Consider the following 25,260-nt stretch of genomic DNA (forward strand, 5'->3'; position numbering starts at 1 on the left):
GAGAGAGAGACGCGATCGAACTGTGTGCGTGTGATTGAATAATAAATTGTTAAATATACATCTGATGATCTGACTTGTATATTTTTAATGGAATATTATGGTGAAAGCTCTATTGACAGCATGAATGTGTCAACTTTGTTTTTACAAACTGTGGGTTTGTAAGATTATTTTACCTGATAATCGATATTGTTACAGATCCTACTAAATAAATATTACACAATGCACCTTTAACTCAACATTGAACATATTTTACTGTTTTCCTCAGATGAATATAGCCCAAACAGAGCGAACATTCGTGCAACCATAGGCAGTGCTTGGATATTTATTGAGGTAAGCACTTGTGAAACATTCTGGCATCACAATTCGTACTGATACTGTATTTGACACAAGGTGAAAAAAAAAAAAGTTTTAAAAAAAAGTGCGCGCCCAATGGCCAGGGTAAAGCATCGATTCACACTTGTAGAAAATACAAGTGTGAAACGATGCTTTACCCTGGCCATTATCAGATACACTGTTTGACAGCCCACAATTGTAAAAAAAAAAAAAAAAGAAGCTTTTGAAGATTCACTCACCCGTACACCCGTACCGACTTTTTATCTTTAAAACGAGTTGAAAGACATTAGGAATTCAATATATTGTTGTGTCTATTTTTAGAAGCCTATTATATTCAGAGCAATTGTCTGAAAGAAAGACGTGATGTGTTTGTGATGCAATAAACGTGGGCAGCGGATGTTTAAAATGAGAGATTCATACTTTGCATTACAGTTCGCCTCCGGTCACATACATAAAGGCATTCCTTATGACGTTCCTCATTAAGAGAAACCGCAAAGCATCATCAGGTCCAAATAAACAACCTTCATTTTATCTACACGTTTATGTCTGTAAAGTGTATACATTTTGGATTACAGTTAAAATAACACTGCTTGTTATATTCTACTTAAAGTCAAGTCAAAGTATCATATTTAGTTGTAGGCCTACTTACAAAAGCCATTTATATTTATGATACATATTTTGTGTATTTGTACGTAACATTACATATTATGGTGCATGTTTTGAAACTATCAGTATGATTTTTATGTGATCATGAAAGATGATATCAGTTGTGAGAACATATGTGCATCTGCTAAAGTATTCAGATGTTTTTCTAATATATAAGAGGGTAAAAGACCATTCAGCTGAAAACAGATCCTCTTATAAATGTAGGTCAGAATGGCCCTAGCTTTTGCAAAGGTCTCAAAACATCAGTTTCGACTAATATGATATGGCATTGAAATGCATTTTAAGGACAATAGCTCATAGTTCACACATATAAAGTCAGATTTTTTTATTTACACACCATCATAAGATGTTTTATTAAGTGTAAACCATGCATACAAATCATTTGTAGTAAAACATACAACTCTTTTTAACATTATTATTATTATTATTGATGGTTATATGAATAAATAGTGAACTAATACTTAGTCAGTGTGAGTCTACACGTACAAACTACCAATTTCCCTGTCAATAAATCTAATAAGCTAATACACATGAGCATCCATTAGGGTATAATGTTAACAAATGTTAAAATATGCTTTATAGTACGACATCAGAGCGACACTTTACATTCAGTCATCTAAAACAGCCAGTCCTCATTCACTGATGAATCAGGTATAGTGGAGCAAATATTATAAAGTCAGTGTTTTTTGTGCTACCTGCGTGACCTACTGGGATTGACTGCATGGTTTTACTGTGTAATAGGAATTTATAAAATCATCCTGATATTGATTTGTCATTTGAGGATTAACTAACACCTCCTCTCCTTCCCCTTTTACTCATTTACTAACAGACAATAGTGGTTAATGGTAAAAGCAAATGATTCAGCTTGAAATAAAAACTATCTGCATTTAAAGGGAAACTTAAAATAACAAGACAGGGTTAAAAAAAACACCTGTTCAACAGACTCGAGCAAGATTGTGGGATGGTGGGATTTCCATGGTTTCATGTTTTGTTTTGTTTTGTACCTCAGGATATTCCTTTTTGTTTGAGGCACTCCAAAAAGTTATTAAAAGGAGGCACTCCTTAGTTCATAAAAGATAAATCAGAACTCATATGTTGTTTTAGCAGTTGCCATTAAACCGAACACAAACACACCAAATGCCCAAAGGTGCTTTCAGTCACATTCTTGGGATTGATTCACTTATTATAATCAGAAGACAATTATGCAATAAAGGGATAGTTCAACCAAAAATGAGAGATCTGTCATCATTTAGTTATGTCTTTCCAAACATGTATGAATTTCTTCTTTGTCTATACAATGAAAGTTAAATGCTGTTTGGACCCCAACTGTCTTGAAAATGTCTTTTATATTCTGCAGAAGATGATAAATATACAGGTTTAGAACGTCATGACATGAGGGTGAGTAAATGATGATGAAAGTCTATTTTGGGGGGAAAAACCTTTTTAAGTCTTCAAGAAGTAAATCTCTAAGCACTTTAAACTACGTACCATGAAAGAAATAGTTGATTTGTTTACATTTACTCTGGCACTTCACGCAACACTTTCTGGAATTGCTACATCCGCACAACTTAATGACAACAATTACATTTTCCGTCACAAGTTCTCACTCCTCCTTTAAAAGGCTTCATGAACCAAACCAGACCATCTGGTTTCACAGTCTACAGTCTGTTGAGTTAGTTTCCAGTTGAAAAAAAAAAGTTTCCATGATGAGATGTGTGACATCTGTAAACTTCCTTTGGCAAGAATGCCATGATACACCACCTCCTTATTGGCATGCTTGTCCTTTGGATTCCTTCTTCAGGAGTTTTTTGTTTTGTATTTCACTGAGAGAAAGAGACACAGAGCAGCGAGATGGAATCTCCTTCCTATACAAGATACTGTCCTTTATGCCTTCTTTGATGACCTAGATAAAGTATGAAAGATTATTTAAAACGTGACTTGCATAAATAAGTCTAAACATGAAGCAAAAGAAACATTGAAGTTCAGAACCTGATTCAAACAAGCCTGCACAAGAATATAAATAAGCATGAATCTGAGCTGGACTGACCTCTATGTTGTTAAGTGTGTTAAATTCCATAAGATCATGCAGCTGAGTGAAAGCTTGATTGGAATACTGGAAGTTGAATGTGGAGTAGGGCGTCTCTGGGTCATCGAAGATGTCAAAGTCTGCAAATTCTCTCTCTTTGTCTGTTTCACGTGGAACACCTTCAATATAAACCACACTTTTGTTTAAAACATCTTGATATTATTTTATTCTTTTTCTTTTTTTTAACTAGTTTGACTGATCTGAAATGACTGATCTTTCGATGACCAAGTCCCCAATCTTTTGATCATTGATTTTCAATGTTAAAAAAACATAATCTTTGTCTTCCAAAGCATATAAACAGATTGAATACATAAATATAGAAACACACCCACTTCATGCTTTGGAATGGAAAATGGAATGTAAATCAGCCAGCTCATAAAAGCATCAAACACAAACTGTCTACACAAACAAATGTGCGATTCACAGGACAGTGCAAACAGATAAAGACGCAACTGGAAATATCTCAGTTTTTTTTAGAAAGGAGATCCCTAGACTTGATTGTAAATCTGCAAAGCTGACATTTCATAATTTTTTTTTAATGTAAACAGATGCTTGGACAAACAAATCGACACACACCTGGGGCTTTAAATGTCCTGAATTCGATATTGACCAGGACGAAATGGATGACAGTTGGGCAGTTCCTTTCTCCTTTTTTGGGCTTAAACACATAACACTCCTTCAGCCCCTCCCGGTCAAACACCTTTGGGTCGATCTTGGGGAACGGAAGTTTGTTCATTCGTGCCCATTTCTCAGCTAGCTGAAGTTCCTACAAAGGACCAATCATTTACAAAACCTACATGTCATTCATGTTGTCTGTGCACGTATGATCATGATTTTACATGATATGCTGATTAATTAATCAATAAAATAAATCACATTTTTCAATATTTACTGTGACATAGTTCTTTACACTAAAAAAAATTATGCATGGATAATCATTTTTTTGTTGTTTTTTATAATTTATCAGTCTAAATAAAAGTGTTAAACTGACAGCCCTAGCACTAACCTTAAATGGAGGACTTGAGTCACTCGGTCGGGCAGAAAAGTCAAAGGAGATGATGAGGTCAACACCTCTCTGAGGCCTTAGAATCAGAGGATAAGGGAGGTTAAAGGTCAAGCCACTGTCCACCACATGGATCTTCTTGCTCTTTACATCTAATGGCTCGTAGATACGGTCAAACTCCCATGGGTCTGAAAGTGTCCAAAATCAGAAAAGAACAATAAAGCAAATTTAAATTCTGTCATTAATTACTCACCCTCTTGTCGTTCTAAACCCCTAAGACTTCTGTTCATCTTCGAAACACAAATTAAGATCTTTCTGATGAAATCTGAGAGCTTTCTGTCCCACCATTGACAGTCTACGCAACTTTAGTAAAAACTTTAGTACGGTAGTAAAGACATCATAAAATAATCCATAATATGACTCCAATAGTTTAACCTTAATTTTATGAAGCGAACAAAAACAAAAAAATGCACACAAACAAAAAAATTGTACCACTTTATTTACAAAACAATAATCTCCAACTACAGTTCACGATGATGCATGTGTGTTCTGACGCAAGAGAAGACGTTGTTACGTGAGCACAAGTTGGAGATTTATATTTTATAAATAACGTGGTACATTATGGTTTTTTTTTTTTGTGTGTGCAAACAAAGCACTCGCATCGCTTTATGAAATTTAAGTTAAACCACTGGAGTCATATGAATTGCTTGCCTTTCTGGGTCTTGAAAGTGGTAGTTGCGTAGGCTGTCAATGGTGGGACAGAAAGCTCTCAAATTTCATTAAAAATATCTTAATTTGTGTACTGAAGATGAACGAAAGTCTTACGTGTTTGGAACGACATGAGGGTGAGTGATTAATGACAGAATTGTCCTTTCAGTAAACTTAAATGACCATAACAAACATGAACTCTGACCTGTGACCGCATCAGTCTCATCCTCTGTGGGACTGACGGTCTCAGTGAAAGACGAAAATGGCACGTCATTGTTTAGGTTTAAGCCCAGCATGAAGTTGTGTACTTTTCCTGCTCTGCCTTCTCGTGTATTAAAAAAAACTGAGTCACTGAAGAGAGAGCTAACCATGCGCTGCATCCAGCTGGCCTGATACTCGTCCTCTGTACGTGTAAGACAAAAAAACAAAATCCTTTATATTTAGGGATTTGCATTGATATTCTAATAAGAATTTATCTCATTGAGTAAAAATTAAGTTTTCTTCTAAAACCTAAATGCCTTTGCTGTTAAACAAAAGGTTGCAGTTTTAATCAGGGTTTTTCCTAAAAAAAAATAAGGCCACAATGGTATACATTAATTATATTTTCCAGATAATATTTTGAACATAATTATATTTTTTAATTTTCCTCAGTACAAATTTGGCCTTTATACATGCAAATACATAGCTGGCTTTATATTTTGAGAAGGAGGTCCCCCGCAGGTAGGGTTGCCAACCGTTCCGTATAACACAGAATCGTCCCGTATTTAAGGCATAAATGAAGCGTCCCCTATGAAAGCCATACGGGACGCGGTTTGTCCCATATTTTCAGGCATACGCTCTAAATTGAGAATTAACCATTTCTTTGAGGGAAATCTTTGTTTGATTTACGAACATAGCCGTTCGCAGAAGGTTTTAAGACCCAGCAGAATCCTCTACTGGCTGTCGCTCCCACTTCACAGCCATCGGGACTCGCGCTAATCGGCAAATCCATTCTTTCGCTGTCCGCTTTTTAATTCGTTTTGGCTGCAAACAACAAGATTTTTGTTCAAGAGTCCAAAATTCAAGAACGCAAGAAAACATGCAATCTACCTGAGGGAAGACGTTATCAAAAAAAAATTCATCATTGTAAGATAGGCCTAATGTTAAATAAAGAATAACATTTTCCATCAAAGTACCTTGTACCGTAGGCTACTTGGTTGGACCTGGTTATTGAAACACAAAATAACCAATAAAATCACAAGCACCAAAAGCAGCCCATATCTAAGTTCTCTTTATCTGGAAAGTATGCACTTTTCATTTATTCATGGTTGCAACAACATTTAGGCCTAGTTCAAAATTCTAAGTGCCATTGTTTAAATGCTTTTTTTTTACTGGAATTTTTAAAGATGTTCAGTTATTTTGCTTTTAAATTTTATGCCATCTATGTATCTTCCTGAAAAAAACTGTTATGCTTATCGTTTTGAATAGAGGTTGATGATACAGTAATATCCATTGGTTTAGCTATATATTGAAAATGGGTAAAATTCAACAATTTGAACATCAATTTGAATATCTATGGGATAGAAACATATAGGGCCTTTAAAATTAAGAATACAAAAGAAAAGTTTATTAAGAATTAAAATAAAGAGGATATTAAGATACGTTTAGAGTTACAGGCACACAAACTTTGGAAAAATACTATTTATGGCACTCAGTAATGTTCAATGGTGTTGATAGAAATAAAAAACAAGATACATTTCTAGCTTCAACATTATTTGTTCTTCAGAAAATGTGCTTCAATGTGTTCTTCAGAAACCATTGAAAATGCATTCCAATTTACTCATAGAGCCACATTAACATCCCAGTATATTAGGCGTTAAGATTAACCATATTCGGCCTTAAAAATTAAGAAACCAAATGAAAAGTTTTTTAAGTATTAGAATCTAAAAGGATATTAAGATATCTTTAATATGAGTTGCAGGCATGCAAACTTTGGGCAAAAAACGAAAGTATTACTTTTTCCCATTTTTGAAATGTCACTGGCATATAATTTAACAAAGATGGCTAAAGTCAACCGATTTAACTAATAGATCTGTGTAAAAGCACAATAATGATGTTGTTCTAATGTCATTTTAACCCCCCTGTAATCTGACTCCAAATCCCAGGTGAAAATTGTCATTTTGACCCATTTTACAAAACAGTAAATTACTCAGTAAACATATATCAACCACATGTAATATTTTTGATTTCTTCTTCATTTATGTTTGTCTTTCTTCAGATTTTTTTTTTTAACAAAACCAAAAATTTGAGCCAGGAAAGTTTCTGAAATTTGGTTGATTTTGACACGAAATGACCCAGATGTGTTTGTCTGAGAACCTTTTATACATCTTTTGTACAACTGCAGATGCTGAAATGACATGCACTGTGTGGCACAGTAGTCTACAAATATTTCGAGTGTCCCTTATTCTGTCCCTTATTTTCCTTTCTAGAAGTTGGCAACCCTATCCGCAGGGACATTTGGAATCCGTGGCATCAAAATGTTGGAAAACCCCTATTCTAACTACTTACTGTGTAATGTACATGGTCTAAAATCTCACCTTTATTTGAGTCTTCATCATTATCTAGACTGTCCTCTCCCACAATGTGTTCCGGTTTGATCTGTTCTGTAGAGTAAAAATAAAAACAAGCGTCAAAGCCACAGTGCAAACCATCTCCAACTGATGTCTGACTAATACCATCACAATCTTTCAGGTCATCTAAGAATACAGAGTGTGTGTGTGTACCAGGATGTTTGCATGTGCACAACTGTAATCACATTTTGGTGTAGCTGCCTGATAACCATCACAGTTTTATGAATCTCATGCTACCATCAGACATGCAAACACTAAAGGCACCATCATTCTGCAAAAAAATTTTCCTCTATCACTATTTTGACGCAACATGAATATTATTAATACATAGATATAACACACAAGGGACAAAGAATATGTAAAACCTGTGAAGGACATTCAAATTCTACATAAGTCTATGGAAATTTCTGTGGCATGCAGATGAAAAAAGATGATTATGCACATGTAGCTAAAAAGAGTAGAATGTGCAATGTGAAACTGGTCTTGGATCTTTAATACAGCTGGTGATCGTACCTAGTTCTTCCTCCATGGTGCTGCCTTTCGACGCATCATTCAATCCCAGAATTCTGTTGAACAGGATGGAGAAGGCACTGCCCCACACACCTGTGCAACATATCCAAACACACCATCTACAAGTGGACGATGCTAAATACAGGTGTAAACAAGGTCTAAAACGTTTTTAGCTTGTCCACTTTTGACCACTTCCAGAGGTAGTCGAAAATGCATTAGAACGGATTGCTTTCGTGGTGTAAACGCTCATGTAGTCGAATGTGTTCAAACAGCACAAAAGACCACCTAATCTCTGCCTAATAATAATAATAATAATGCATAAACATTATGGGAAGTGCAGTAGCCAGATGGGATTTAAACTTTATTGGCTGAAGACCCAAATTTGGTTTGAAGACGAAAAATGTACCAAGCACAATGTCTCTCATCGAAGAAATCAGGACAGAAGTGTCCAAAAAGCGCATCAAGAAAGCAGGACAGAAGCGACCAAAGCGCATCTTAAAACCAGGTGTAAACAGGGCTTTAATGCTGTATATTTGATCATGTTTTACCTCAAAATCAAAAGCATAAAAATAATTTATAAATTCAGTACAACCAATGATTATAATTTTTTTTAATAAAAATCCTAATGGTCCTAAAAAGATCCTTCATATTATCATTATCATAATTTCAATAATTAATATTAGGATGAAATATAATCCAGACATTTATTAATTTATTTAATCTTTGTCTTTATTTTGCAAGGATGCAAAATTGTAAAATGTGAGAAATTTAAAACATACCATTGTATAGATGATGTGAAGCCTGAAACAGTGGATTACAAATTTGCTGATCTTCACGTCACTGTTTTAAAAATAAAGAGTAAATCTGCAGAGAAACTCTGGCGATACACCCATCGAAGAATGTTTCTTCACGGTCACAGCGACAATTGATATTTTTGAGTATGCGCCACTGAATTGCAACACTAACTTGTCTCGCATTGCAATACAGTAAGGATGAGATTATTGCAAATGACTGAACCAACAACCTTAAATCAGGTGACAGTGAAGATTCCAACTATGTGGTGTCACTATTTCCATATTTTCTCTTTCTTATCATGGATCTCTGCTTACTAGAGAATTCAGAAAAAGAGTCCATACCCATAAGGAAGTGAAGAGGGTTCTCTTTGTACTTCTTGATCACATTTCCTCTGAAGAACTTGCTTCCAAAAAGGTCAGGGGTCATGAAGGTTCCATATTTAGCCATTCCGATCTCATACGGACTGAACTCCACCCAGTCTGTCAATTAAAACATGCCAATCAAAACACAACCATAACCTCAATAGAAATGTATTCACAATCAACAGAAGTCTGCAAACATGCCCATGACAACAAATAAACAGTAACAAGTACAGTAAGAATAGGATGTCGAATTATAATTTTGGACAACAGACCAAGACTAGTTTAAAAATAAACACAATGAATGACAAAGAGCATATTTCAAATAGTTTCTGGGAATGTACGAAAGCAATGTTTCAGATTTCACTTGACGAAGGCAAATGCATGAATCAACCGAACAAAATGCTCACAACACAAAAGCTATTTTGTGTAACAAGGCCTGCGGAAAATCGACTGACGCTTTTTTAGACAAAAAAAGATTAATCAAAGTCTGAAGTATTGACAGTCACCACAGTTTTAGTCTATTGTAGAGGTAGGAGTGGTTCGGATGTCTTTCTGTTGCATAGGACTATTTTGGAAACTCAATGACACGTGACGTGAGGGTGATTCCCTTGAGTGTCTCTAAATAGTTGCTTTCATTCAGCCGCAGTTAAACATTACAAAGCATACTGATGCATGTTTATAACAAAAACTTGACTGAATTTAGAGGACTTTATGGTTAGTAAACACATCGGTGAGTGAACAGAATTAAGAGTGGCATACATTCAATTACAGACAGATCTTTAAACAACTAAAACGTGTGGCACTTCAGGGCTTTAGAAAAGCAATACAAGTATACTAAAAAAAAAAGATATTCTTCATAGTTATACACATTCTTGAACTAATCTTCTGACGTAATCAGGTTCTCCCCAGGCAATTGAAAAGGTCAGACTACTATAAATGGGATCCCCCTTCATTCATTCAGTGAATACACTGACAACAATGTAGCTGATAATGATCTTTTATGTATTTCCAAGGTATAGTATTACCTTACACAATTAGTCGGCACAATGGTGTGAAAAAAAACCCTATCCTTGACATTTGTAATCATAGAAACTGTAGAAATTTGTTATACTGATAATATGGTTTATAATGAAACATTTTGCATTAAGAAAGACTCATTTATAAAAAAAATAAAAAAGAAGAATTTAAATTGCCCTTTTACCCGCAAACTTGAGCTCACTGACATCTGGTTTTACATGCAAGCAGCTGAACAAGGGCAGAGGAGCCTGAGCTTCATTTATCTTTTCCTGCAATTCACTCAACTTGGTGTCCATCCTCTGTTGAGAGAGCAGAAAAAGAAGCCTTTGTATTGCCAGTTGTGCATTGTATTTGTCTAAATAAGTAAAGGCAAAAGCAAAGGAAAATCTCTCCAAAAGATCAAATACTCACAGCGGGAATGAGCGTCTCGCCTATCAGCATCCCGAAGATATCTGTGAAGGTAACAGGCTGCCCAGAGGACTTCTTGCTCCACAAGGCATGTACGTATTTAGTGATGTGTTTGGGAAGGAGTAGTCTGAGAGGGTTACTGTTCACACGGTTCATCAGCTCCTGGTTGATCTGTTCTGGGCCCTTAGTGGGGAACTCTGGGTGGGAGTACAAAGTGGACATGTACCTGTGAGAGATAGAAAAGCAAATGTAGGTTTGCACTGGGATTTATTTGAGAAGGAATTAAAAGATGAACATGTCTTCATACCAGGTGGATCCGGAGAGTCCAGCAACATATGTGACGCAGTCCAGAACTCCAGACTCATACAAAGCCTTCATAACCCCAGAGAACCCGACCATTGCCCTGAAACCTCCCCCTGAGCCCAGCACAGCAATCACTGGAACCTGAATGCAAGAAAACAAATGTTAGCAGCACAGCAGTATGCTAGTGAAATACTAGCAATAGGCTAGCCATCACATTTATCTTTTCATAGTTTTTTCAGCCAAAAAGATTTACTGTACAATTACTGCAAAGAGTGTAAAGAATTATGGGATTGTCTTGAATGTGGATTTCATTAATTTATGCAGCGTTTATGTCATTGTGGAGTTATTGAAAATGCAACATGAGAACTAGTTTAAAGTTGATTTAAAAGTTTGAAGTTTAATTCACTTCTGCATGCTCTTGCAAAACATTTAACGTCAAAATTAAATTGAATCATTTCTGAATACACGCTATTAATCCGATTGTGAACGATTCATCCATGCATGTTTCATGCATGTCGGTGAAAGTGACCAGACTTCTCTCTGGTGATGTACGCCGGACTTTTCCAATCATTTTGTCAGCTTAAATGGTTAGTTCACCCAAAAATAAATTTTTTGTCATTCATTACTCACTCTCGTATCGTTCCAAACCTGTAAATCCTTCGTTCATCTTCGGAACACAAATTAAGATATTTTTAATGAAATCCGAGAGCTTCCTGCCCCCCCGACCCCCCATTTAGCGTTCTTACCACTTTCAAGGCCCAGTAAGGTAGTAAAGACAATTCTAAAATAGTCCAGTAACAGTGGTTCAACCTATTTGCGCATGCGTGTGATGCTGACGCAGGATCCGGCCAATACTGAGCTGGCGTTCTGACGTAGAAACGCTACTCTGTTTACAAAGTGAACAGCATCAGAGACTGACACGGAAGTGAAGAAATTGATGAATAAAGTCGTTATTGTGTGGTTTTTTTTTGCACAAAAAGGTTGAACCACTGTAGTCATATGGACTATTTTAACGATGTCTTTACTAACTTTCTCGGATGTAATCAATTCCAAACTCGCATTCAGATCTGCTTCCATCCAATGAACAACTGATGGACATAATTAATAACCACCCTACATTTTGATTTTTGTTAATCCATTTCACTCAGATGTACACGACAATACAGAAGCGAAGACCAGTTGCTACTTCTGTTACATCACAACTTTTTCAGAACAAGGAAAGCGCACCAGGTAACACTGGCTTTGATAAATGACACCAAACCGAAACGTGGACAGGTTGACAACAAAGATATTTTGATTGTTTTTTCCTGGCTAAAAGTCAAGTGAGAGAAGTTGAAGCTTGCAGAAAATCATAATTGTGCTACCAAGATGTGAACGCAGAATCTTTGAGTTTGCGCTGCAGATCCTTAGCCATAAGGCTAGCATTTCTAACAGCATTGTAACTGTATTGAAACCAGATTGGTTTATGTGCAGAAAAGCACTTCAACTTTTGTAATTTCCTGCCTATGGTTCTTTTTTTTCTTTTTTGGGGGCTTATGAAATCCACCAAGTAATACACCAGTCCTTTGAGTTCTCACAGGTATTAGCTAACACATCCTCTTTATATTTGGACTATGTCCATTTTCACATGCAGAGCCAAGTCTGAAATTGAACTAGCAGAGTCAGATAAATGCACCAAAGAAAACAGAAACTTGATAATGAAGGGGGCCTGTGACATACAGAGAATGTCACAAAAACACTGTCAGTCTTCAAAGTGCTAATTTTCAGTAAGAGTCTTAGTCACGTCTGCTTAATGTGGGCAAATATCTAATCTGGTAGATAATGACTTTGCTAAAATTATGTGAAAATCTGAGCTGTTTGAGTGAGTCCTGCGTCAGCAGCTCTAATCAGTCTGTTTTCTTTTCTTAATGTGTAATGTATGTCTTGGCTTTCTGTACTTTATTAGTTGTCTCCATCTGAATGAAACAAATCTGCATCAAACACATACTGTACTATTTCTTCAGCTGCACGACCAGTGGAGAAAGTGTATCCGAGATCAGCTGTGCGAGTAAGCCTCACTTCCCTGAATCCCGGTCAGAGTGGGGCGAGTAGGACCGGAGGGGTTACAAAAACATTTCATTAATAGGTGGTACCTCATGAGGAGAGGAAGGAAGGGAGGAAGGTTTCTCCATGTGCAGCAATTTCTTGATGCCCAGCATGACTCTATCACGCCGTTGTTGTCTGTAAAGCTTTTCTTTAGAGCACAGATCCAGATTGAATCGCAGGTCCATCGTGTAGCTGAGAAAAGTTAAAAAGAAAGTCATATTTATGGCGGTTAAACTATAAATGTTCTTACATACACAACAGAAGCCAGTTTTGTTCATTGTGATACGTACCACTCCTCCAAGGAAAGCTCTAAGTACACATTGGTCATCTGTGATAAAACATTAATACCACAGGTCAGATCAAGGGAGGAAGACGGCAATGAGGAAAGAACAAAAAATAAATGTGACATCAGCAGAAAAGGAAATTTGTTTCATAGGAAGTCAATTTTGTTTTAAGATTACAAAGACAAATTTTTTTTATTTTTTTTTTGGAGTGACACACCATTGAATTATTTACAAACTGTCGATTTTAATGTTGAATTTCTAGTTAGGCACAAGTAAAAGAAAGAAAAAAAAGTGGATGCACTGATTTCGAAATTCTTGCTGATATAATAAGCTAATTATTAGTTTCATGTTATGGTTAATAACTGAAATATGGTTGACATTATAAAAATGAAAAATAAGTACATCATTAATTAATGAAATAATAAAAAATGTAAACATTAAAAAAATAAATGTATAGAAATGAATAGTATGATTTTATGCAACAAGTGAATTCAGGAATCGAAGCATTAAAATGTACAACATAAAGGTACATTCATTCAGTTTTCCTTTTGAAATCTTTGAAAATATAAGCAACTCATGTGTCATGTGCTCTTAAAGGGAAAGTGCTCCTCAAATAGATATAACTTACTTTTCCTATAAGAAATGATACCAGCACTGTTTGTCCAACTTTGAGTTTAGAGATGTCATATGAGGCCGTACCCAACTTTTCATCAACAACATAGTTAGCATCCATTAATGTCAGCTGGAAACAAGAGACAGAAACCATATCATTGACTGTACATACACTACCAAGTAAGAACAACAAGTTCCAAAAGCCTGATCAGCATAAAACATTCGAAGGAAGGTTCAAAATACTACATGTAGTTGGAAATAGCAAGACCTTCCTAAAGTAACCTGAACTGTGAGTGCACTGCAATCAGGAAGTGTGTCATTTATTCAGCGTTTCAAAAAAACACTTCTCCTATTCCAGTTTAATACGCAGAGACAGCCCAACAGCAAACTAATAGACAAAGGCGTACCTGTTTGGAAACAGTCATTTTGCACTTAAACCTGGTGCAACTAGTTGGCCAGAAATTACACACTTTTACACCTTTAATGATCATTTATGGTGGAAGATTTCATTACTTTATTTACAATTTTATATTAATTTCAGCTCCTTCGCTGCATATAATGAATAACAAATTTCACAATTATTAAGACTGTGGTGTTCGAGAAGAGGTGACAAAGTTTAGATTAGAAGCGGAAGTTAATTTTCAGTTTCTCTTTACTTACCTTTAGCACGTTGTCTTGGTTGGGGTCGAGGATGAATTCAAAGGTCTCATTCCACTCTGGATTGATGTCATTATCTATATGTCGTGTTTTCTTCCTGCTCTCGGGGGCGGTGGGGATGAACAGCTCCACATATGGGTCAGGGGTATCCACTACAAGCATGTTTAGTGTTAGGAGCATTCTCTGTAGTGCTCAAATCAGGTCTCATTGCAATGCATGATGCTGTGTAATGTACAATCACTGTTCTGTAAGTACCTAAACTTTTCATTTTAAAAGTATGAAATATAAAGTATACTCACACAGGTCTCCGAGAGCTCCTTTGGTGACATTTTTAGCCCGCAAAACTTTCACTTGGAATTTGTGTGAAATTTGCTGTTCAACCTAAGAAATAAACACTCAATCTTTACAATCAGTATAATCATCATTATGCGTAAATAAATAAATAAAAACTTTAGAAATATTGTCTTAATACAAGAAAAAAGGGAAGTGCTGATTAATGCGAGGTTGGTGTGATGAACATATATCTTTATTATCTTTTTTTACACCAACAAATACACATTTTGAGGCAGTTAGCCAGCAGCATGCAAATATCTATCTTAAACTTAATCTATCTTAATATATTCACCAGAATTTATGTGGAGGCTAATGTACATGTATGGCTGAAAGCATTTGATTTCTCTGTTTCTGTTGATTTGATGCCACAGAATATGTCCAATTTTGCTCATTACTCATGAAACAATCTATATATGCACAAAGAGCCAGTCCAAAAATCCTATGTATGATCCTTAGACAACCAGAGACATTTCATGACATCAGCATCCCTGGTGTAAACTTAACAGAAATACAAGAAGTTCTTGGAAACCAAAATAGTGCATATCCCCGAAAATATCTGTGCTGACAAACTACCTTATGTTTGGCTCACCACTTTGAAAACTCAGACTCCACTGATTTAGGCTTTTACAGCTATTCTTAGGCATAAATCTAAGATTTTTGTTCTACTTACAAAGATGTGATGATCTGTGAGTGACATGGTGGCTGCACAGCCAAATTAGACAAAACAGGCTGGTTATCTTAAGACCTCTTCAAAGAACTTCGCTCCCAGAGAAATCTTCTAGCAATGCTACTGGACATCTAATGCACTGAAAAAATAAGAATATCTATGAATAAAAATAAAAACAAAACTCAATTCTACAATGACAGGGTATACTTTATAGTGAAATTACTGACACTCTAATCTTGTTTTTTTAAATAATTTTATTGTTTTACCTTGAGTTCTGGATGTTTTTTACAGTTTCACAATACGTTTCCTTTTTTGGATGAGAGAAAATTATTTTACATCAAAAATGTATAAAAATTTGATTCCTCATGATCTGAATTGGGTACTAAACTCAAATGTATGAAAAGATTACATGTGATGGAAAGAGAAAGTTAAAGTTCTTTAAACTCACTGTCTAAAAACATGGATAGAACATAACATACATTATCATAATATAACTTAACAGTATCCTGACTAGACACATGGTTAGGATGGTAGATGATATTACAAGTTCTAAATAAGTTAACAAAAATGCATTTAAATGTAACCTTCCTTACTTAAAAAAAATAATTACAGACAAGTAAAATGCAAAAAAGTACAAGGCATTGTGGTACAGTTTAAAGTATGTAAAATGAATAACAACTAAAATGTAAAATGAACATATGTGTATAATAAATAAAATACTAAAAAAAAGTGTGTGTGTGTGTGTGTGTGTGTGTGTGTGTGTGTGTGTGTGTGTGTGTGTGTGTGTGTGTGTGTGTGTGTGTGTGTGTGTGTGTGTGTGTAAGAAAAAGGAAGGAATATAGGCAAGGCTTTACAGACATAATGAAAAGACGTGGAAATCATACTAGAAACGGGAAGTGTGCAACCAGTCAACCGCGCGCGATAGTGTCTGTGGTGAGGGTAAAATTGTGCAAGTACGACTTTCATAGTCTAAACTGCTTTCTTATACTGACTGAGCACACAGTAAGTTGCAATGACTTCGACATTAATTACAGCAAAAACATCATCAGCATATGTGCTAGCATTATATTTATATTATATATGTATGATGGAGTGAATATTAGTGCACAATCCAACATAAGCTAAAATTGCATAACGGAGAATGTCGGATGCTCTGGTTAGCTAAACTAGCCCATCCTGGCGCAAAAAAAAGGCAACACAAATCAGTCGTTACCCAAACTGGCCCTTGGGACCCTGAGTGCCACAGAACGCTTTTAATGCTCATCAGCGCGTGTCATTATCACGCTGGGTAGAGCACGTTCACTTCACTGCTGACATGACGGCAAATCAAATCAATATAGCTAACAGTGCCTCAAAACTCTCGTTAACATTAATAAACATTATATGATATTGCACTGTGATCGATTAAGCATATTGGCTAGTAGAAGGCTAAGGTTTATGAAGTGATGCTGCTTCTAAATCTGCTACTTCATTCCCTAAAAAATTTCAAACACGCTACACTCAGACCAGGTACATTGTGTTCTGCATTATTCTCGCTAAGTAATTTACACTTTAATTTGATTGCACCGTGTTTTTCTCACTTCTCAAAACTGAAGATCTGAGACAGATTGGTTCTCTGTCAACAGAGCCATTCTCTCGCAGCAGTCCTTCAGTGTCCGAGATGAACAGAGATGTGCTTTTGACATAAAACAACATATTCTGAACCGAATGGAAACTTCTAAAACATGCAGTCGTACTTAAAAACTTTCCGCAGATAAGAGCTGACGTTTCCCTCGAACTACGCACCGCTATTTTCAACTGACACGATGTTACAGGAACAACATAGTTTACCTACAGTAATCAACTAGCCTAACTGACCGAGTAATCAACATTTCATCTTACCCCTGGGCTGGAGTGCACGCCAAACCAGAAATCCAGAGGGGGGAAAATCAGTCGTGGTTTTCCTTCTATGCAGAGAGTGCGCTTGAGTCAGCTATCATTTTAAAGAGGAGAGGAGGAGGAACTGCAGGCTTCCTATGATGGTAAAATCTCATCTTCGTCAGTCTCTTCTTGTCCCGCTCTGTGCGCATTTGCTTTTCATTCTGCTGTCAAAATACCCGTTACATGATAATAGCCTATAGGCTACAGTAAAAACAAAATGAAATAAAAAATTTACCGAACATCGTTTTAAAGACTGAAAAAGTTACAAAGGCAAGGGGGGGCGGCACTCACTGTTAAATTTTGTGCAAAACAATCAGTAAAGAAAGAGTTATAATATCCCGAGGTAGCAGATAAAAACAGGTTTCTCTAGCTAGCGGACCTGCTGAGCGGTCGAGCCATGTTTCATTTCTTCCACAAGATGGCAGTTCTTTGCATTCATGTTGGTTTCATAAATTTTGAGAAATGTTTATTAAACATTTTCAACAAATATAGTTAATGCATTAACGATGATTATTTTATACTAATTTAATAGTAAAATGTTTTCACGACTACTTTCGTGTTTTCAATAATTAATAAAAGCATGCTTTAATGTCCGGAGGTTACAGCATCGCCCCACAAAAATAGATTGAAAGGAAATGTATTTATTATCATTTTTAATGTACTTTTCAACAACTTAAAATATATGATTAGCCTATTATTATTAGGCTGGCTACAATCTATTAAAACAGTTTTGTTTTGCTTTCTACTGCTAAGTGACAAAAATGAAAAATTAGGAAAACATAAATAAACTATAAGGGTTATTATCGTATCTCCGAGAGCCTTTGGGTTATTAGTTTATGGCATCCAATATGCTAACGTTACCAACATGATGTAGACGATGAGTCAAGCTCGTTGCGTCACATTTGACTCCTCATATAACTACAACTCCCTTACTCGAAAGATAATTCATTCTCTGATCTGAACTGGCGAGGAAAGACACAAGACCTATACCAATACACGCCACTGGAATGAGTAGTTTGATCTTCTTTATTCTTTTGCACCTGGGGTTCATGGTTTGCCAAGGAGGTAAGCCATTTTCTTCATTAATTTCTATTCCTATTCATAAATGACTTTTTTAATGATTTACTTAATCCTATGTGCTATAAGTCAAGCCGTCTAAAATAAAACTTTTTTTTGTTGATGCAGCCTACCCCTGTTGCTCTCAGCCATGTCAGAATCGCGGTGTCTGTACTGAAACTAGCTCTGACTCGTATGAATGTGACTGTACACGCACTGGATTTTACGGTCAAAACTGCACAACACGTAAGTGAAAACTGCATAGACTTCTGTAAACTAATAAGCTTCCTGTTCTCTGTCAATACCCAACTAACTTTTTAACTTTGATTTCGTTTTTACAGCCGAGTTTCTCACATGGGTTAAAGTTTCTCTGAAGCCTTCTCCCAACACGGTGCATTACATTCTCACACACTTCAAAAGCTTGTGGAATATTGTCAACAAAGTGTCGTTTTTGAGAAATGCCATAATGCGATACGTGCTAACATGTAAGTTGACTCTTTTCATGCCTGAAATAATCTTTTTAATAAAATCTCCAATTATAATTTGATATAATTGAAATAGGCCTACTTTAAATTATAATTTATATATTTGTATACATTATCTTTTAATTATAATTATAATGATTTAAATTTTAATTTTTAGTTATAATTAAAACTTTAACTTTAAAAAGTTTATTTTCTCCTGGTCCAGCACGTGCGCATTTGATTGACAGCCCCCCTACATTCAACGCTGACTATGGTTACAAAAGCTGGGAAGCCTATTCCAATCTCTCCTACTACACCCGTACGCTGCCTCCTGTCGCGAATGATTGCCCAACACCAATGGGAGTCGCAGGTGAGTCTCTTTCTCCTCAGACCTGTTTTTTCACATTTCTAGCTTCACAGTTAGACAGGAAGCTTGCGGACTCAACCTGTCCGCCTTAATGTCTTGGGTGTGTGGACGAGAAAACACTCAAAAATGAAGATATAGATATACAGTGGAGGTCTTTTACTCATTTGTTGTTCTGTCTTTTGCAGGCAAGAAAGAGCTGCCAGATGTGAAGCTGCTGGCTGAGAAACTGCTTCTCAGGAGGAAGTTCATCCCAGACCCTCAACGCACCAGTCTTATGTTCGCTTTCTTTGCCCAACATTTTACTCACCAGTTCTTTAAAACTGACATGAAGAAAGGTCCAGCTTTCACAAGAGCCCTGAATCATGGGGTGGGTGTCTTATACATACTGTATAACCTTTTCAAGTAGCACTTATTAATGGTCCTCTCACATTCACTTCGGTATCTGACTGACTTTGCTTGGTGTCTTTAGGTTGACTTGGGTCACATATATGGACAGGAGCTTGAACGCCAACACAAGCTGAGACTTTTCAAGGACGGAAAACTGAGATATAAGGTAAGGAATGTTTCCACCCCAGAATTAACTTAAAAAAAACCTCCTCCAGTTCACCGAACTCAGTCACCACATCCTCCCTCCCCATTAGGCAATTTTGACATTTCTCCTGTCTTGTTACTTACCTCTTTCATATCGCAAGCCTGGTCGTCTGAAAATGTGACTATATTCATGTTCATTGCTTTAACCAGATTCTGGATGGTGAGGTTTATCCTCCAACAGTCAGTGAGGTTCAAGTAGACATGCACTACCCTCCTCATGTACCTGAGTCCCGACGTTTTGCTGTGGGTCACGAGGCCTTTGGACTGGTTCCTGGACTCATGATGTATGCCACCATCTGGCTGCGTGAACACAACCGAGTGTGTGATATACTAAAGCAGGAGCATCCTGACTGGGATGACGAGAGGCTGTTTCAGACCGCACGGCTCATCCTTATTGGTAAGTGTCCTGTCGAGAAGGACATTTAGATTCAGATCAATATTTAAACTGGACATTTTGCAGGATGTGTTAATGGATGTACCTCAAAATACATTTACAAGATTGTTCTATGGTTTTAACGTTTGTTCTGTATTCTGACTTAATAGGTGAGACGATTAAAATTGTGATTGAAGATTATGTCCAACACCTTAGTGGATACAATTTTAAGCTCAAGTTTGATCCTGAACTTCTCTTCAACGAGCGTTTCCAGTACCAGAACCGGATCTCCTCTGAGTTCAACACCCTTTACCACTGGCACCCCCTTATGCCTGATCAATTTCACATCCAGGACGAAGTCTACAATTACAAGCAGTTTCTCTTTAACACATCTATAGTGACAGACCATGGCGTCAACAGCTTGGTTGAGTCCTTCACCAATCAGATAGCTGGAAGGGTAAGACAAGATAAATACGTTTGGTTTACCATATTTTGTAGTAGTCTACCGCTGGTGGTGAGGATTTGGTGAATCTTAAATCTTCTCTGTTACTCCAGGTGGCTGGAGGGCGTAATGTTCCACCGGCTGTATTAAAGGTGGCCATAAAGTCAATTGAAGACAGCAGGAAAATGCGCTACCAATCTATCAATGCCTATAGGAAACGTTTCAACATGAAGCCATTCAAATCCTTTGAAGAAATGACAGGTGAGAGTTAATGTATTTATATTTATCAGGTCTGAAAATAGATGTTTTCTAATGCAAGGGTTAGGGTTATAAATATAAATACAATATTTATTACAGTAATTAGTCCGCACACACACACACACACACACACACACACACACACACACACAAATATGCATATCAACTTGCCTAAGCTCAGCTGTATTTTATAAGGATACCCTGCAGATATTGTAAAATCAGTGGTATTTCAGTCCACAGTTTGAGCTGACTGAACTTGTTTTATGTTTTAGGAGAAAAGGAAATGGCTGCTGAACTTGAAGAGATGTACGGAGACGTAGACGCTGTGGAGCTTTATACTGGTCTGCTGGTTGAGAAACCCAGGCTCAATGCCATCTTTGGGGAGACCATGGTGGAGATGGGTGCCCCCTACTCCCTCAAAGGACTTCTGGGAAATCCCATTTGTTCCCCTGAGTATTGGAAACCAAGCACATTTGGTGGCAAAGTGGGCTTTGAGATTATCAACACTGCCTCTCTGCAGAATTTGGTTTGCAATAATGTCAAAGGGCCCTGCCCTATGGCGTCCTTTTATGTGCCTAATGTAAAAGATTCGGTACCAACCACTATTAATGCAAGTACTTCCCACTCAGATCAAAACGTCAACCCGACAGTTTTACTAAAAGAACGGACGTCTGAGCTCTGACAGATGCATTCTGTAAGAAAATGTATTAATTAATTATTTATTTATTTATAGGATATTTATTGTATTTATTGTACTGAGAACAATATCTTTTTACTCCTATTTTTTGTATTTTTGATGAATAGTTTTGTACAAATCTGATGTTTTATTTGTATCTATTTATTAAATATTATGTACATTGTATGTATTGTAAAAAATGTTTACATTAGACCTCAGATTTCAGCACCGCTATAATGCTGATCAGCTAATTCTGTTATACCGTGTCTTGATTTTACTTGAATCCCATTTCTAATTGTTTACAATGTTTAAATGGTTTAACTTGTGTTGTTTGTTTACTGTCTTCCCTTTTTTTTCCTTTGTTTCTCTCAATCTCCATAATGAAACATCTCAAGATCTCAGAATACTAACTAAACAAAATGTCTCACACTGTTTTTTAACTTTTTAAACACTTGTTTGATCTAAAAAAGTATTGATGTTTTCTTGTTTTATACTTGAAATTTGACTATGAATTAATAAATCACAACAAATTAATATTTTTACCTTGTGTTCTGTGAATTCTTAAAAATGAATTTCTTTCAAAAGATTTGTATTAACGTTTTGCAACAGGATAATCTTTTTTTTTGTATAAATTATTAGACCAAGGTTTCTTAGCTATCTGAGCAATTTCCATAAATAAAATAGACGTAACTTGCAATTCCAACAACCCTGAGTGGTAGTGTGAAAATGTATAAAATAAAAATATGCACACAGCAAATTCCAAGGCAATAAATTAGTCTTTATGATGACAGATGTTATTATTGTTAGTCTACAGAGAATGCTTTATGACTTGCATACACAAATTTGTTGGAAACCAACATTGAAAAATACAAATATCTTCATTGGATTACACCATAGTAAAAATTCAAAGTGATTTGAAATGATTTGCAAGTCTGTATCATAAATTACATCTCACTCAGGCAGAGCAATTCAGAACTTTGAGAATGTACATCAATGACATTGTCAGGGATTAACAGAATTGCAAAGCACCACTGCATTCTGGATAATTTGCAGATGTTTGGGAATGAATGGAGGAAGGCTGGTTAAACAGTAGTAAGAGTCCAAGAGTTGTTCAGCATGCTCAGATAGGAAGAGTCTGACTTTCACGATGTTAGAACACAAATCTGCATGAACATTCTGTGTGATGTGGTCAATAAAAATTATTGTTCAAAAGACATGTATTGTAGCTTGGGTCCATTTCCCAAGTTCTGTCACTACAACACGATTCAACTGAACTTTTGGGAAACGCACCTCTGGCCGGGAAGATGAGGAGCTCTGACTTCACTATGAACTGGAGGTGGTATTCTTTTTCTCAGAATACCTATTTTTTAACATGTAAAACATATTTATCAACATGATCAACATACTAATTTGTATAGTGAACAGCGATAAGAGTTTGAGACTCCCTCATTTCCCCACTAATTGTGGTTCGTTTTTCTTATTTAAAGGGGACCTATTTTACTAAATTTACTTTTACATGGTGTTCGAACATAAATGTTTTGGCACTGTGTGTACACAACCACCCTATAATGGTAAAAATCCACCCAGTCCTCTTTTTAATCCCCATAAATCATAAGCAGTGTCTCAAAACAAGCCGGTTGTAGATTCTAGCAATGTGATGTCACGACTGCTGACAGACTCTGCCCAATTAGCATAGACCTTATTCAGAACAGCGCCATGACAGGTATGAAAGGAATTTCTACTTTTTTTGATAATTATTGACAATCAGACTCCAGAGAATCTAGCTGCGCTGGTTTGGTTCCGATCGGGCCAAAAACCTAGGACTAGTTCGCAAAAGTAGGTTTTTCAAAAATTTCTCATAAAACTGAACCACATCAAAGTGAAGTGAAGAGAAGCATCGCAATGAGTAAAGCTTTTGACGAAAAGTGTCCGATAAGGCCCCATAATTGTTCAAGTGATTAGGACTTTGCATTTGAGCATTCTGGTCATCTCTGATTTTCCAAAGCTTTACTGTATGAGCTCCATCTAGCTCACTTCTGTGGGCAGACTAAAGGACAATCTCCCATTCTCTGTGATAAATTGGCATAAAATTGGCACCGCGGACCAGAAGGGAAGATTGTGGAGCCGAGCGCATGTTTCCGAGCGCATCTGTGATTCAGCACAGACTGTGTCCTCAGCGATTGATAGTGTATGTAGAGGTTTTTTTCACTGGCCAGGGGACGTGCAACCGAGAAAAGCCTGTGTGGCTGTGAGGCTCGAGAGGAGATACGTGCCATTTGACAAGTGATGAAAATGAGGGGCAGTTGGATCCGGTCCCTGGTCACTTCCCAGTGTGTGAACTTGGCAGAGAGAAATAGAATCAGAGGAAGAAGCACTTTTCAACATTCATTTTAACAGGAATTACAATGATCTTCTTTAACTGAAAAAAGAAAATTGGTGTAGAAATCATTTTCAATCAGAAATTCCTAGTAAATGTAACAGTCAGCTGAAATAGTATTTCCTTGTATACCACGCTACAATAATCTGTTTTAGCAAACTCCAGTGATCTTTGTTTTATCTTTTTTTTGTTTGTTACAAAATCATTTTTACAGTGTATGAGCTCTCAGTGTAAAAAACTGCCATGAGCCACATTACATATTAAAGGAATAGTTCACCATAAAATTAAAATTATGTCATCATTTACTTTAACTTTACATCTTTTTGTAGAAGACAAGAAAGTTTTTTTATATTTTTTTAAATATTTTTGTTGTTGTCTGTAGTCTACATTGAAAGTCAATGGGGTCAAAAATAATTCATTCATTGCATGGACCAAAAAACAAACAAACAAACAAAAACAGACATGAGAGTGATTATATTATGTCAGAAATTTCATTTTTAGGTGAACTACCCTCTAATATTAAAATCTCAACACTGTAGCACACACACACTGTAAAGGAATTTGAATATAGATGAACATATTTGGAGAAAACTATAAACCTGTTAATACTTGCTGACACAAATGAGGTAATGCTTATAAAAATGCTTTTAGTTTGGTCCCGGAGCAAGATGACAGTGTTAACTCATCAATACTGAAACTACAGTGTGTCACACTGTCTGTGGCCCTCCATTTAATGCTGTAAACATTCTCAGACCATAAAAGGAGAGACAAATATATAACATCTTCAGTATGTACCACTCGCCTCATTCATTGGGTCAGATGACAGTGCGTGTCTTTGGTTGTTTTGAATTTGTAATATCTTTGTTTAAAAAAAGAAGAGGACAGTGAAGAAGGAACCTTCCCGTATGCCTGTGTTTATAGGAGAGTCTGCCTGTGTCTGCACATGGATATCTCACATATTCAAAATGATTTCACTTTCCTTGAAGGAAGAAGCAAAAATTCCCAGTTTAGGCAATCTGAGCCACTCAGAACCCATCTGCACCTTACAGATGAATCCCTCTTATCTTGAAAGATGAATAATTAATGACAAACAATGAATTACTGTATGTTTATTTTGAGCGAGAGGCATCTTTATACTTTGGAAATGCTGCTCACACTTCACACCGCATGTCGAAATCCAACAGTTTCCGGTTTTTAATATTTTTTTTTAAAAGAAATGGGAGTTAAACACAACAGGAAGTTGGCATTCATAAGTAACAGACATCTCTTCATCAATCTTAGAAACATACAGGCATGTA

At 36.3% G+C, this 25,260-nt stretch overlaps 2 protein-coding genes across 3 annotated transcripts; one reads left to right on the forward strand and one right to left on the reverse strand.

The window, feature by feature from the left end:
* Positions 1–1,309: 1,309 nt before the first annotated feature.
* On the reverse strand, positions 1,310–17,768 carry pla2g4ab (phospholipase A2, group IVAb (cytosolic, calcium-dependent)). 2 transcript variants are annotated; one of them, XM_077219705.1, is made up of 19 exons: positions 17,650–17,768; positions 17,320–17,552; positions 15,442–15,577; positions 14,738–14,819; positions 14,442–14,590; positions 13,798–13,911; positions 13,176–13,213; positions 12,933–13,077; positions 10,805–10,941; positions 10,501–10,723; positions 10,274–10,388; positions 9,052–9,189; positions 7,919–8,008; positions 7,373–7,438; positions 5,002–5,199; positions 4,092–4,276; positions 3,662–3,851; positions 3,047–3,204; positions 1,310–2,902 (listed from the first exon to the last, which is right to left on the reverse strand). In XM_077219705.1, exons 3-19 carry the CDS (start codon positions 15,466–15,468, stop codon positions 2,765–2,767), a joined length of 2,193 nt encoding a protein of 730 aa, XP_077075820.1. In that variant the 5' UTR covers positions 15,469–15,577; positions 17,320–17,552; positions 17,650–17,768; the 3' UTR covers positions 1,310–2,764. The 2 variants fall into 2 exon arrangements, with proteins under 2 accessions (XP_077075820.1, XP_077075821.1); XM_077219706.1 differs by lacking the exon at positions 17,650–17,768 and adding an exon at positions 15,705–15,745 and having other exon boundaries at positions 17,320–17,411.
* A 472-nt stretch (positions 17,769–18,240) lies between these two features.
* Positions 18,241–22,127, forward strand: ptgs2b (prostaglandin-endoperoxide synthase 2b). Its single transcript, XM_077219707.1, has 10 exons — positions 18,241–18,423; positions 18,544–18,660; positions 18,756–18,899; positions 19,105–19,248; positions 19,431–19,612; positions 19,715–19,798; positions 19,987–20,233; positions 20,380–20,666; positions 20,765–20,912; positions 21,182–22,127. The coding sequence occupies exons 1-10, from the start codon at positions 18,366–18,368 to the stop codon at positions 21,589–21,591; spliced, it is 1,821 nt and encodes a 606-aa protein (XP_077075822.1). The 5' UTR covers positions 18,241–18,365; the 3' UTR covers positions 21,592–22,127.
* The last annotated feature ends 3,133 nt before the right edge of the window (positions 22,128–25,260 follow it).

This window comes from Siphateles boraxobius, unplaced genomic scaffold (genome assembly GCF_051911475.1).
Source record: "Siphateles boraxobius isolate OS27281-9 unplaced genomic scaffold, OSU_SipBor_1 8, whole genome shotgun sequence".
In the NCBI taxonomy this organism is placed as follows: domain Eukaryota; kingdom Metazoa; phylum Chordata; class Actinopteri; order Cypriniformes; family Leuciscidae; genus Siphateles; species Siphateles boraxobius.

Excerpts from the sequence above, each read along its gene's own strand:
- pla2g4ab (XM_077219705.1), bottom strand. The coding sequence starts at position 15,468 with ATGTCACTCACAGATCATCACATCTTT. Across the intron at positions 14,820-15,441 it reads TCACAGATCATCACATCTTT|GTTGAACAGCAAATTTCACA; the intron begins GTAAGTAGAACA and ends TTTATTTCTTAG. Across the intron at positions 13,078-13,175 it reads GAGCTTTCCTTGGAGGAGTG|CTACACGATGGACCTGCGAT; the intron begins GTACGTATCACA and ends AACTTTTCTCAG.
- ptgs2b (XM_077219707.1), top strand. The coding sequence starts at position 18,366 with ATGAGTAGTTTGATCTTCTTTATTCTTTTGCACCTGGGGTTCATGGTT. Across the intron at positions 19,249-19,430 it reads AACACCAATGGGAGTCGCAG|GCAAGAAAGAGCTGCCAGAT; the intron begins GTGAGTCTCTTT and ends TGTCTTTTGCAG. Across the intron at positions 19,613-19,714 it reads CAAGAGCCCTGAATCATGGG|GTTGACTTGGGTCACATATA; the intron begins GTGGGTGTCTTA and ends TGGTGTCTTTAG.